This window comes from Eptatretus burgeri, chromosome 6 (assembly GCF_056783735.1).
Source record: "Eptatretus burgeri isolate ZD-2024b chromosome 6, Ebu_testis_v1, whole genome shotgun sequence".
In the NCBI taxonomy this organism is placed as follows: Eukaryota; Metazoa; Chordata; class Myxini; order Myxiniformes; family Myxinidae; genus Eptatretus; species Eptatretus burgeri.
In genome coordinates, this window is record NC_140966.1 from 15,503,325 (window position 1) to 15,517,743 (window position 14,419).

Consider the following 14,419-nt stretch of genomic DNA (forward strand, 5'->3'; position numbering starts at 1 on the left):
CTCGCCTGGGGCACTGATTAACCAGACTCGAGTGTGGCATGGAATGCATCCTTCACGGTGAGATCACTCGCCTCCGTCGGAGCATATACAGAGACCAGGGAAATGACACCCAACAGTGACGAATCCTTCGTCTCATAATACGCTCGTTGACAAGTGTTACTTAAATTATCATTGGAGTCAGCTTATTGGATACAGCTACAGCATTGGAGTCAGCATATTGACTGTTCCTTTTTACTTTAATGCAATATATGTAACTCGCAGGGGTACCCGACATTTCCCAGTATATTTTTTGTGGGGACATAAAACACTTCTCTCTACCCACTAAGTAATGGGTCAGGGATCATTAAATATTACCTTTCATGTCGCTACAAAGGCTTAGGTTCTAAAGAGCAATTTTTAAATGGCCCATCACAGTCGCCTGTCCAACTCTCTATCCCATGAGATTTGCAGAAACACCATGGAATTGCAACTGTCAGTTGTGACCATGACCATGAAGCCCGAAAGCAAGAGATCACAAAATCAACTTTGCACATATAGTCAGGTTCCTTATGTAATTTCGTTATAATTTTGGGGCTGATTATGAAAACTATATATTTTTGAAAACCTTTTCGCCTAACAAATCAGAAAATGTTTGATTCCATTTTCTCAGATGTCATTATGGTGGGCATCTTGGATTTTTTAAACTGGCGAATCTCAAACACTAGTTCCTCAATATCTCGCTCCTAGATGACCAAGAAACAAGATTCCAGTGGCCAAATCTACATTTTTTGGGGCAAGGAATCCAATGGTGATAATTACAAATGTCAATGACACATGTATGGGTGTCTATCTTGCATTTTAATATGCATAGCTGAACAGAACAGAAAAAGAAAAAAGATATTCGGAATTTGACACCCAAAGTTTACACACAAGCAAACACAAGCAAACTGTCATGTCTGTCTACACATCTCCATCGTCCTCACTATCATCATCACTGTCACTAGCAAATGTGATATCCTGAGAGTCTTCATCATTCTGGCAGTCAGTGCTACACTGACATAGCTCCGTGCAGGGTAGCTCCACTGAATCGCACAAACATCTGTGTGAAAAACAGTCTGCTTTGCATTGACATCTGACCATCTCAATGATGGCCTCTGGTGCTGGGAGGGACTCAGTTGTCATTGGTTTCAGCTGGCCATCCTCGTCCTTGTAGTAGCCATTCTGTAGTGGGTCAAGGAACTCCTGCTGGGTGATGTCTGCCTGACCCCACACTCTGGCCTGGATATGGGCTCGTAGGACATGCTGCTTGAGAGTACCAAGTGTGGGTGGGAAGCTTGTCACTTTCTGCCATGTGCTTGCAGAAAAGATACCATCTCAGTTCAGGGATTTTGTCGATTTGGATCCCCTTAGGTAAGTATACAGTGCATACAAACTCAGCCAAAATAGACAGCAGATCCTCTGTCACTTCACTGGTTTGAGACAGCATTTGCAGAGCCTTGACAACATGATCATCTGCTTTGAGGTAGATGTTCAGCCAGGTAGCTTTGCCTATTCTAGAAAACCGCCCAGTGTTGTCTGCTCCTGTAAATACATGAAATGCCGGCAAAGCCTTTGCTCGATCTGCACCCAGAGCTTTCCATATTGGTTTCACTTCCAAAATCCCAGATGCCATTGAAACACAAGTATTTTTCAGCAGGATTTCATCATTTGCTACAACCAGCACCACTAGATCTGTGTCTGGGTTGAAGAACATGAGCTGTGCATCGGATGGGTTGCGACGTGAAGCCAGAACTACATGGTGGATCAACAAGGTGTCTGCTTCTTCATGGTTGTTGCCTTCAAAGTCCAATTGACTGTTGCTCTCAGTGTGTCCTGCAGCAGAAGCAATGACAAGCTTGGGGGATTCTTTGCTGTATTCAACTGTCTGATGCCAGATAGTCCGTCAGATCAGCCTTTGTTTGGTCATGAGAAAGTAAGTGGCTCATTGGAATGTTCTTGATGTTTGTGTTATCTCTGATTTGGTATTGGATTGGATTGGATCCTTTCCTTGTCTTTTTTTTTCTCCCTTGTGATGTGCTTCAATGAATCCGCCTTGTTGGTATCAAACACCAGAATCACCTCATCGTAGTCTCTGGTTAGAGACATCAGTCTGCCGTAGAACCATTCACTTAAATTTTTTAAATGAGTCCATGGTGGGTATCCACGACGAGCCCCAAACGAGAAAGGATTTGGATGCGTCGAGCTCGAAGAAGAATGAAGCAGTGGTGGAACAATTGATGGACACAGTACTTCAAATGATTAACCCTTTCTCCGGCACTCACCTTGAACTCATCAATATTAGCTCAGGTGTCATCGCACCGCCAGCCACTTCCGCAGGCTTGATGAACGCGTATGTTAAGGGAGAGAATGCTGTCGTGCAATTCTTGCGTGATCGGCTTCTCTCGGGTGAGGTCCCATTCTTCAGTCCGATTTAGAAGGCCAAATTGGCAGCATGCTCGAAGGCGCGAGGAAAGTCGGCGACTCCCCAACAGCAGACGCCGAAGGTTGAAATTGCGAATGAACATAGTCTTTTCACACGACTGCTGTTGATTGGCGAGTAAAGAAATGTAACACTCCACGATCTGCTCGCGCACCCACTGGCGAACATATTGTTACGGCTGTGGAAATTCACATCACACCATAAAGGGCCTCAGGTGAGATATCTCCATAGGTACATGTGTAGTTAGCCCAAACCCGTTGTATAGAGGGAATTTATGTGATCCATCCGGGCTGCTACGCTTTGAGTTAGCCATTTCTCTGTTCTATCTTATATTTCAAACAAACAGCATCTCAACAACTACGCCATCCCCACCACAGCGTCAACCACACCACAACAACGCCACACCACCACCTTCACCTTTACCTTCACAACCTCATCCCACATCATCGCTTCTATGGCCATTCCCGCGCCGCCTGTGAACACTGAACGCCAGGCTGTCTCGGGCCCGTTCGGCGATTGGTGACGAACGCATCGAGCCGCGAGCGCGAATGGCGGCCTTTCTGAGGGGAAAATTCGGATCAGAAACGCTTCACGCCCACTTCCCCTCCGTCCAATGGGAGAACACGAGGCGGCTTGGCGCCGCCTCCAAGCGCGCATAGGTGAAGTCAGTTTATGCAAATATGCGGATCCAGGGAGGTTCACGCCCCTTTTTGCCCGACCAATGGCTGAACAGAGGGTGGCGTGGCCCCGCCTCCAATCGCGTTTTGATCCGCATATTTGCATATCGGCTTCTCCTGTTGGCTATAAAGGTGCAAGAATTACCAGGTCGGGAGTTGTTGCTTTTGGAGACAAGGAGCGTTGCGTTGGTGGAGTTGAGTTGAATGCACGCGGTGGAGCTGCAAGCGGCGGGTCGGGGCAAGGAAGCTCGGGTCCGAGGCAAGGAGGACGGCGACAAGGTTGCGGTGTGGGGGATCGCTCGTCTCGTCGCGGGACCCAAGCCAGCCAGCCACTCCCCTCCCCCAGGGCATCAACAATTTCCCCTTACCCCCGCGCTGAGATAGTGCAAAAGGGGGGCCCCGTTCCTCCCCCACCCCAAACGTGGTGCCAACAAGCACGCCAGGGGCACGGAGTCGGGGCACAGCGGCACGGACACTTCACGGCTTGCCCGCCAACGCGTCACGAGGACGCGGGTAAGACCTCCCAGGTCTCGCGGACCTGGCCGCTCCTCCAGGCCCCGCGCACATTTGGCCTACGGGCCTGTCTGCCTCCTTGTCTGAGGGTGGCTTCCTTCTTTTGCTTTTGTGTAAATGTGTGTTGGCGCCATCTTTCAAGTAGAACTGTGCAAGTGTTGCCGTGTGTACGCGTGTAGTCGGTTTTAACCCTTCCTTTGCTTTCTATGTGCATTTTGATTATTGTGGCTGTATATACGTGCTTTCCGTGTGCCGCGGAATAAAATGCTTGCTTGTTGAACTGTGCCCGTTTCGCTTCGTGTTTTCTCCATTTGAATCTCCATCTTGCATCACGTAAGGGGTTCGTAGTGGGTGCAACATCCCGGTAATAAATCGGAACCGTGAAGGCCGGCGATAACACCGCTCGGTTATCACTGCAGCACGGAACGGACCGCTTAAGCGGTTCGTGTCCGGAGTCGGCCTGTGGCGTGGTACGATCGCCCGGTTGACCACTCGCGCAGGTACTTAGGTAGATCGAATTTGGCAAGCAACCCTATCCTGCGCGGGTGGGCAATTGGCACGAATCGTGGTGAGGTTAAACCCCCACCCGTGACTAGCTCCCGGCGTTGTTCCGAGAGGGTCATGACTGAATTGTCCGTCCGGTGGGCGACGTGCCGCGATTCGAGTTACGCGGCCGTTCGCACGCTGGCGGGCGCGAATTCGCGACAATATCTTTCCCGCTGGCATCTGGTGATCGTTCGATTGCTAAGACGGACAAAGCCAAACTCCGCAACCATATACTGAAAATATGGCCCGATTGCCGTGTCGACGCTCGGCCTATCCAAGGTGCAACGATTGTGGATGGAATGGCCGTTATTCAGGTGATAAAGGCTGGTTCACAACTTAACACTTTCGGCAAACTGGAAGAGATGGTGCTGAACATCGTCGTGGCCAAAGCACGACATCACCAATCTTCGAGACTGGACGTGGTGTTTGATACTTACCCAAGTATCAGCATCAAGTGCCTGGAGCATGCCAGACGAGCGGGCAGGGCGGGCGATCTTCAGGTGCGAACCATCTACGGACGCAATCAAGCCCTTCCAAAACAGTGGGCCAATCATCTCCTGAGCAGAGCCAACAAGGAGGCATTGATAGAGTTCATCATCAAATCGTGGACGAGAAACATCTCTCCATCAAAACTGGGCGACATGCTGTTGTAAGTCAGTCATGCCGGCAAATGTGAGAAAAATCGAGGCGTCGAATGGTGTCATGACTGTGTCATCAGTACCTGAACTTGAATGTGACCATCACGAAGCTGACACGAAGCTCCTCCTACATGCCGCTCATGCGGGACAGAATGAAGAGTCGGTGCGCAGAGAGAGTTTCGACACCGATGTGTTTGTGTTGGTGTTGGCTCACTCGAAGTCGATTCGGGCACGAAATTTCCATCTGGTCACAGGAAGTTCGAAGGACATTATTGTCGTTGACATTAGGAAGCCGAGTAATGCCCTGGAAAGTTCTGTCTGCGATGCGTTGATAGGTATGCACAATTTCATGGGGAGTGATACAACCAGTGCATTCCACGGAAAGGGCAAAACAAGCCCATTTGACTTGATGATGAAGAGTCCCCATCTCATCACCTGTTTTGGGAGCATTGGTCGAGACTTCACGCAAGATCAGAATATCATTCACGACCTGGAACAATTTGTCTGCGCCATGTACAATCAGCCGACCATGAAGAGTGTGGATGAGGCTCGCTACAAGCTAATCTGCAGCCAGTCGCTGGAAGAACAGAAGTTGCCGCCTTCAAGCGACGCTCTGATGCTGCATTGCAAAAGAGTGAACTATCAGTCTGCGATCCACCACCGCACGACTGAGAGGTTTATAGATGCCCCTTCTCCTACATTTCACAGGGAGTGATATCACCAGTGCATTCCACGGAAAGGGCAAAACAAGCCCATTTGACTTGATGATGAAGAGTCCCCATCTCATCACCTATTTCGGGGCATTGGTCGAGAATTCACACTAGATCAGAATATCATTCACGACCTGGAACAATTCGTCTGCGCCATGTACAATCAGCCGACCATGAAGAGTGTGGATGAGGCTCGCTACAAGCTATTCTGCAGCCAGTCACTGGGAGAACAGAAGTTGCCGCCTTCAAGCGACGCTCTGATGCTGCATTGCAAAAGAGTGAACTATCAGTCTGCGATCCACCACCACGCGACTGAGAGGTTTATAGAAGCCCCTTCTCCTACATTTCACGGATGGGTGGAACGCAACAGAGCACTGACTGTTCACTGGCTGAGCAAACCACCAGCGCCGAAGGAACTGTTAGAGGCGACAAAATGTAATTGCAAGAAGACGAAATGCGAGACCAACCAGTGCTCTTGCCGGTCAAAAGGACTGTCCTGCACAGAGTGCTGTGGGTGTCAAAACTGCGCCAACGATGAACATACCCATGCAGAAATGGAACTTATGGATGATGAAAGCTGAACTGACAATGAATCCAACGACGAACTGTGAATGCGGGTGTCACACTGCTTTTGCTGTGGTGATCTACTACACAGTGGTATTCAGGTTGGTTAGCATGTAATGGTGGACTTGAGTTTTGTAATAGCAGCAGTCAAGAACCTAGTTCAGCAACCGCTTCAGAGCAAGAAATACTGGAGTTCTAAGACGGTAATCCTCTTGTGGCGGTTCTACTTTTCATCAGGCTGAGTCGCGCAGTCTCTTTGTCTTTGATTTAATCCGTAAGAGCCAATGTAACTGTCTAATAGGCACTGTAACTGCCTTTAATAGTCAATGTAACTACCTTTAATAGCCAGTGTGGCTGCCTTTGAAGCAAAAAGTTGCCTTGGTCAACTCGAAGGCCTGTCTGGTCGGTCCAGACGTTTTCGGTTGGTAAAAATAAAAATATGTAACTGCTTCAGTTTACGACCTTTAATTATAAACATCTTTAATAACAGTGAATAGGGCTCTGTATAAACATATTGTATCATTTTAAGAGCTCACAAGAGTTTTCTTTGACGTACATATGAGTCTCACCTTGATTCTTCATTTGTGTCAAAATCGTGCTTTAATGTTCAGTGTATCTTTAATTGCCAAAATGACCAATTGTGTCAGATCCTCGACGTGGAAACAAGTGGATTTGGACTCAGTGTCTAAAATTCTTTAAGTATGCCAAATTTCATCCAGATTGGTGATTTGCACAACGAAAATCATTTTCTGAAGTTAATAGCGAGTACCTCCACATGGTCGACTTGTGGAAGCTGGCATCGCAAGTGGTATTTCCACACAATGAAGCCCTTGAGTCCAGGTAACTCGGATGACAAAGTAGAATTGTCTGCTTCTGATCGATACTATAAGTGTGTGTGTGTGTGTGTGTGTGTGTGTGTGTGTGTGTGTGTGTGTGTGTGTGTGTGTGTGTGTGTGTGTGTGTGTGTGTGTGTGTGTGTGTGTGTGTGTGTGTGTGTGTGTGTGTGTGTGTGTGTGTGTGTGTGTGTGTGCGCGCGCGCGCGCGCGTCCTCCACAACTCCAAAACCATGAAACCTAGCAGCCTGAAACTTTACATGCATACGAAGGGAACTCCAAGGTGATGCATGAATGAAAATTGGGCGTTTGGGTTCATTTAAACACCCCTTTTGAAGATAATTAACAGCCTATTTAAATCCTTTAGTAAAGCATCATCCACCCTCTGTCAGCTTGCTGGGGTCTTAATTTGGCATTTTGTTCAGCCTATTCAAACATGACGATTTGGAAAAACAATATACTCTCACGGACTAATTAAAGCATATAATCAAAATATTAGATCTGATTTGAGAATCAGATATCGTGGACTGTGAATCAGATAAATAAGTGGAAAAATCTGGAGTGAAATCTGAAAATTTTTACAAATTAGCAATTTTTACAACTAAGTGTATTGTTACGGCTGTGGAAATTCGCATGACACCATGAAGGGCCCGTAGGTGAGATAACTCTAAGTACATGTGTAGTTAGCCCCAAATCCGTTGTTTGGAGGGAATTTATGTGATTCATTCGGGCTGCGACGCTTTGAGATAGCCGTTTTTCTGTTCTATCTTTATTTTGAACCAACCACGTTTCAACCGCCATCACACAACAAACACCTTAACCACCACGCCAGCCATCATCACCAACTACAACCACACTCCAACCCTCAGACAACAACAACAACAACACCGCCAACAGCAATGGACTTTACCTTCACAACTCAATCCCGCAAACATCGCATCACCGTCATTCCCAAACGGCACCATAACCATCAAACCAACACCGATAAACCCTCCACCACCCTCACCTCTCTCCTTATACGGCCATTCCAGCACCACCTGTGAACACTGAGTGTCGGGCTGTCTTGGGCTCGTGCAACGATACGCACCGAGCCGCGAGTGCAAATAGCGGCCTTTCCGAGGGAGAATTCGGATCAAGAACGCGACACGCCCACTTCTGATCCGTCCAATTAGCAAGCGTGGAGCGGCTTAGCCCCGCCTCCAGGCACGTCTGTGAGATAATCGATATATGCAAATTCTAGGATAAGGGGAGGTTCACGCCCACTTTTCCTCCGTCCAATTGGCAAGCGTGGCTCCGCCCCCGAGGTCATCCTGATCCGGAAATTTGGATATTGTTTTCTCCTGCCGGCCTATAAAACGGCGAGCGCAAGGCGAATCGTGGCAGTAGCAGTGTGTGTCAGCAGGGCAGAGTGAGTCGAGTCATCGGTGTGGCAGAGAGTGAAGTCGGGTGGCGAAGGCATCGAGTTGGGTTCTGGAGTCGGCGGAGAAGAGTTGTGGGAAGAGGCCAAGGAGCTCGGGTCCGAGGCGAGAAGGACGGCGGTCGGCGACGAGGTCGCGGTGTGAGATCGCTCGTCGCGGGACCCAAGCCAGCCAGCCAGCCATTCTCCTCCCCCAGGGCATCAACAATTCCCCCTTTCCACCGCGTTGAGATAGTGCAAAAAGGGGGCCCGTTCCCACCCCACTCCAAACGTCGTGCCAACGAAACCCGCCAAGGAGCACGGAGTCGGGGCACAGCCACGCGGCCACATCTGCGGCTCGTCCGCCAACGCGTCACGAGGACGCGGGTTGGACCCACCCGGTCTCGCGGACCTGGCCGCTCCTTCAGGTCACGCACACATATTGGCCGACAGGTCCGTCTGCCCCCTTGTCTATGAGGGTGGCTTCTTTCCTTTGCTTTTTATAAATATGTGTTGGCGCCATCTGTAAAGTAGAACTGTATAAGTGTTGCCGTGTGTGTGCGTAGTCGGTAGTAACTCTGCGTCGTTGTTGCTTTTGTTTTAACTGCAACATACGCATTTTGACTGTTTGGTTGTATATGTGTGCTTTCCGTGTGTCACGAAATTAATGTGCATTGTGTGAACTGTTTTCCCGTTTCGCTTCGTCTTTTCTTGATTGACCCTCCATCCTGCTTGACGTAAAAGGGTTTGTAGTGGGCTTAATACGTCCGATAATTAATCGGAACCGTCGAGGCTGATAACACCGCTCGGTTATCACTGTAGCACGGAACGGACCGCTTAAGCGGTTCGTGTCCGGAGTCGGCCTGTGACGTGGTGCGATCGCCCGGTCGACCATTCGCGCAGGTACTTAGGTAGATCAAATTTGGCGAGCGACCCTATCCTGCGCGGGTGGGCAATTGGCACGATCGTGGTGAGGTTAAACCCCCACCCATGACGAGCTCCCGGCGTTGATCCGAGAGGGTCATGACTGAATTGTCCATCCGGTGGGCGAGGCGGCCGCCATTCGAGTCGAGCGGCCGATCGCACGCCGGCGGGCGTGAATTCGCAACAGTATTTATTTAAGCAAAGCATCAAGCTTAATTTTTGACTGTTTGGATGATTATATTTAGTGAAGAAAAGATTAAGGAATGTAATAAGAAATGAACAGGATAGAACCATCATAAATATATGTGGAAAAATTACGGGCCCAGACCAGGAATCGAACCCAGGTCCTCTGGCAAACCGTACCAGTACTCTGCCATCTGAGCTATCTGGGCGACCCACCAGCTGAGCAACGCAATTCTTCCACATATACAAGTGCCACTCTCTTTCCCCCACTGCTTCCGGGGCACGCACTGCCAACCATATAAGCAGCTTGGACCTGTTCTCAAGAGGGTCTTTCCACCTGTGGGGATTAAGCACCACAATCAATGGCCACAATTAAACACCATAGGGGACATAGTAATATAAGAAATTAACAGGATAGAACGATCATAATAAATATATGTGGAAAAATTATAGCTCAGATGGCAGAGCATTGGTACGGTTTGCCAGAGGACCTGGGTTCGATTCCTGGTCTGGGCCCGTAATTTTTCCACATATATTTATTAAGGAATGTGCAGAAAGTGTAACTACATTTTGAGCGCAATGCCACGTTCTATAACCTGCTTCTGCATTCCATGACGGTACAGTCCACAGGGGTCCTATTTTTCTGGTAATTACGTAAGCAGTTTGCTTTTTACCATTTTCCAAGATCTGCTTGCATGAAAAAATATTAATATACTAATAGTTGCTGCAATATATTAAGAGTCGATAGTTGCTGAAAACGAAAGGGTACAAAGACAGCACACACGGACATGGTACAAATGACTCTGTGGGGGTGTATGCATGCATGCATGCGAGGAGGTTGGAGGACCGCGTATAGGGGTGGGGTCATGCACGCAGACCTTTGCCAGGAAGATAGCATGGGTTTTAATTTTAAAATGCTCCAGCCCAGGTTTATATAGAACACAGCAGTTAAAAAGAAAACGTTGCTATTTGGGCACGTTTTATCGCCCCAATGGCCTGGTACGCTGCCTACCCTCCAGTCATGCTTTCTTCCCTTGTCCTCACACTGCCTTCCCCCACTCCTCCTCACGCTGCGTTCCCCCCCTCCTCCTCACGCTGCGTTCCCCCCCTCCTCCTCACGCTGCGTTCCCCCCCTCCTCCTCACGCTGCGTTCCCCCACCCTCCTCATGCTGAGTTCCCCTCCCCCTCACACTGCGTTTCCCCCTCCCCTGTTCCCCCTCCGCCTCCCCCTGCGTTTCCGCCTCCCCTGCGTTTCCGCCTCCCCCTGCGTTTCCCCCTCCCCTGCGTTTCCCCTCCCCTCCCCTGCGTTTCCCCCTCCCCTGTTCCCCCACCCCCTCACGCTGCGTTCCCCCACCCCTCACGCTGCGTTCCCCCTCCCCCTCACGCTGCGTTCCCCCTCCCCCTCACGCTGCGTTCCCCCTCCCCCTCACGCTGCGTTCCCCCTCCCCTCACGCTGCGTTCCCCCTCCCCCTCACGCTGCGTTCCCCCTCCCCTCACGCTGCGTTCCCCCTCCCCCTCACGCTGCGTTCCCCCCTCCCCCTCACGCTGCGTTCCCCCTCACGCTGCGTTCCCCCTCCCCCTCACGCTGCGTTCCCCCTCCCCTCACGCTGCGTTCCCCCTCCCCCTCACGCTGCGTTCCCCCTCCCCCTCACGCTGCATTCCCCCTCCCCATCACGCTGCGTTCCGCCCTCCCCCTCACGCTGCGTTTCGCCCTCCCCCTCACGCTGCGTTTCCCCCTCCCCCTCACGCTGAGTTTCCCATTCCTCCCTCCTCACGCTGCGTTTACCCCTCCCCCTCAGGCTGCGTTTACCCCACCCCCTGACACTGCGTTTCCCCCTCCCCTCACGCTGTTTCCCCCCTCCCTTCACGCTGCGTTTCCCCCCTCCCTTCACGCTGCGTTTCCCCACACGCTGCGTTTCCCCACCCCCTCCCCACACGCTGCGTTTCACCACCCCTCCCCACACGCTGCGTTTCACCACCCCCTCCCCACACGCTGCGTTTCCCCACCCCTCCCCTCCCCCACGCTGCGTTTCCCCCTCCCCCAATCACGCTGAGTTCCCCCCTCCCCCCACACTGTGTTTCTCCCCATCCCCTCCTCATGCAGTGTTCAGCAAAGCGACAGGTTGCATTTGCTAGTATATCAATATAGAAGGAAACTGCATTTCAATTTCATTTTAAAAAAAAAAAGGTATTGAAAAAAAACCAAGAAATGTCAATGCATATTGAAATTTGCATGAAAAATGGCTGGGGTTTGTATCCCTTGTCTGCTCTGCCAACTAGGAATGCAATGCCATCAGATATTTTCCCAATAATAATTGCCCACAACCGAGACATTGTTCGAGAGGGAGATTAAAGTGATATTCAGATAAACGGTGGATTGAGAGAGATGGTGAAAGGATACATATATATCTGAATGACACAACAAAATAATGAAATGTCAACAATCTCAGAATTAATAGAACAAATGTCAAATCCACATTAAGGGTGAAGTTTTAAAGTCCAAAAAAGATATTTCAGTTATGAAACCAATATCAGCAAAAAGGTGAGGTTACCTTGAGGTGGTGTGCTGTGGTGTAAAGTCTGCCACAACCTACATAATTGCAGCGAAAGGCTTTCTCCCCCACCTGTGTCACTCCTACTGGCCTTGATGGCTGAAAACACAAAATCCACATCCAATGTTACAAAAAGTGGAAAAACTATTGCTATAAGAAAATACTAAGTTTTGCAACTGTGAGTTCAATCCATGGAGAAAAATAATTAGAATCAAACCCAAATGACACTTTAGGTCTTTAGAAAGAGATTTAAGAAGAAAAAAAAAACAATGGAGTGAATGCAAGTTTTGATACATAGCATGCCATTATTCAATGTCTGAGCAAGAATTGATGAATAGAACTAGAAGGGGACTCTTCGACATTGCCAGATATGTCTCTTACCACATTATTACATCATTATACATATGTGCACCAAGTTTGATTTAAATCCCAGAACCAAGATTAAAAATATTAAATAATTCTGGCTGCCAGACTATGCGTCCGATGAGGTTAAAATATAAAACATATATTCCCCATGAAGACTAGATCATAACTGTAAAGTTTCACATCGATTGATAAAACACTTCAATAGAAATATTTTTTTTAAGATTATAGTTAAAGCCAATATGGCTGCCAGGCCATGTGACCTATTAATTATTTGTAAAGACTCGAGTATCCGCAAGGCTTTGGGAAGATGTGTGTGATGTTGCCCCTCGATCTGTCAAGCTGTTCTGGAGAAGATGATTTCTAAAGGTTTTAGTCCATGGGCCCAGGCATATATCGGTACCATCTGAGGAAACCAAACTTTAGGGCTACCAAGTTATTGGTAGGGACTATATGATTATTTCAATATGTGATAACCGTTCCAGAAGAGCAGCTTAGTGTATGCATTTTGCATTTTTACCATTCTGAGATATTGACGTTTTGGGGGAAAATCAAAAAATAAAAATAAAAACCAAGAACCACTGGGAGGAAGTGGCAGAGCTGAAGTCCACGCAGGAGGAAGCAGACACCCGAATGCTTCTGCATGCTTTGCATGCAGCAGAGGCTGGGTACAAGGCTGTGGTGATCACTGCCGAAGATACAGATGTCCTCGTGCTCTGTATTGCCTTCAATAAGGACATCCCATGCCCCGTGTATCATAAGTGTGGTACGCAAACCCGCACATGGTTCCTAGACATTGACAAGCTGCAAGATTGATGGGAGACGGTGTCTGTGATGCCCTGGTTGGACTGCACGTGTTCTCCGGTTGTGATACAGTCAGTGCCTTTGCAGGCCGGGGAAAGATGGGCGCCTTAAAGCAAATGAAGTCGGATAACACCTACCAAGAGGCCTTCAGTCAGCTTGGTCATTCATGGGAAGTATCCTCCGAGCTCTTTCAGAAGCTGCAAGAGGTCACCTGCCACATGTACGTGTCGTCTACCAACACCACGAAAGTCAATGAACTCCGACATCAACTCTTCTGTGCCAGATGGGGAGAGATAGAGTCCAGTCAGCTTCCACCATGTGAAGACTGCCTCTTCATGCACGTCCTCCGTGCAAACTACCAGGCTGCTATTTGGAGGTGCTGTCTGCAATGCCAACCCGATGTTCCAAGTCCCAAGGGTTGTGGATGGACCACTGACGATGACGGGAAGCTGGCCATCGAGTGGATGCAGGGTTCTCCAGCACCGGATGCAGTGTTGCAACTGCTTTCCTGCAAGTGTGGACGGTCGTGCAAACTCCCAGACAATAGCCTGAAGTGCACTGACATGTGCAAGTTGCGAACCTGCAGCAACCAGCCCGCTGATGTCGAGGAAGAGGTTGTAGACCTCGAGGACTCTGATGCTGATAACAGTGATGAAGACTAGACTACTGATCCATGGTGTGAATGTTTTGGCACAATCACAAGGACATTCATGGCTACAAATATGCATGAGTAAAACATAGTACATAAACATGCCACAGTAGCGTGGTGAAATTTGGGTTATCCGTAAATTTCACATTTTGGACGCTTGTTGGAACTAGGGAAGGGGAAGGGCAATTCCTTTAACTGTGGTTAAAAACTTGTAAAATGTTCATACATGTTTCCCTCATATAACATGTGCATGTTGTAGGCTACTGCGGTTAAGTAGCACTACCCAGGGAACTTGTATGAGAATATTATAAATTAAAATGTACTGAAAATCACTAATCAGCAACATTTTGATAGGCCCTATTGTTTGCCCCTTTCTGCCATAAAACAAATTCTTCCTTCAGGAATGACAGAAAGGATTATTCAGATGGTATAAATAAAGCATTTCAGACATGTATTTGTGGTTTGCAGTTCATTCTAGCCCCATGTGGAAACAGCAATTGCATCATTAGTGAATGTTTCTGAGTTTGCCATTTCGCTTTCATTATGCGGAGGGTGGGTACATTCCAGAGATGATAACTACCAATAAGCTGCCAGTCTGCAATGGTTATC

General features: G+C 48.8%; 1 protein-coding gene across 1 annotated transcript in view; it reads right to left on the bottom strand.

Annotated features, from left to right (window-relative positions):
• The window catches only part of ZNF143 (zinc finger protein 143), a 145,415-nt gene that overhangs the window by 103,776 nt on the left and 27,220 nt on the right, over positions 1-14,419 (bottom strand). The window contains exons 8-10 of the mRNA XM_085887023.1: positions 11,995-12,093; positions 1,409-1,903; positions 1,117-1,281 (exon numbers count right to left, since the gene is read on the bottom strand). Coding sequence (XP_085743149.1) covers positions 1,117-1,281; positions 1,409-1,903; positions 11,995-12,093 — 759 coding nt within the window. The remainder of the gene's footprint in view (positions 1-1,116; positions 1,282-1,408; positions 1,904-11,994; positions 12,094-14,419) is intronic.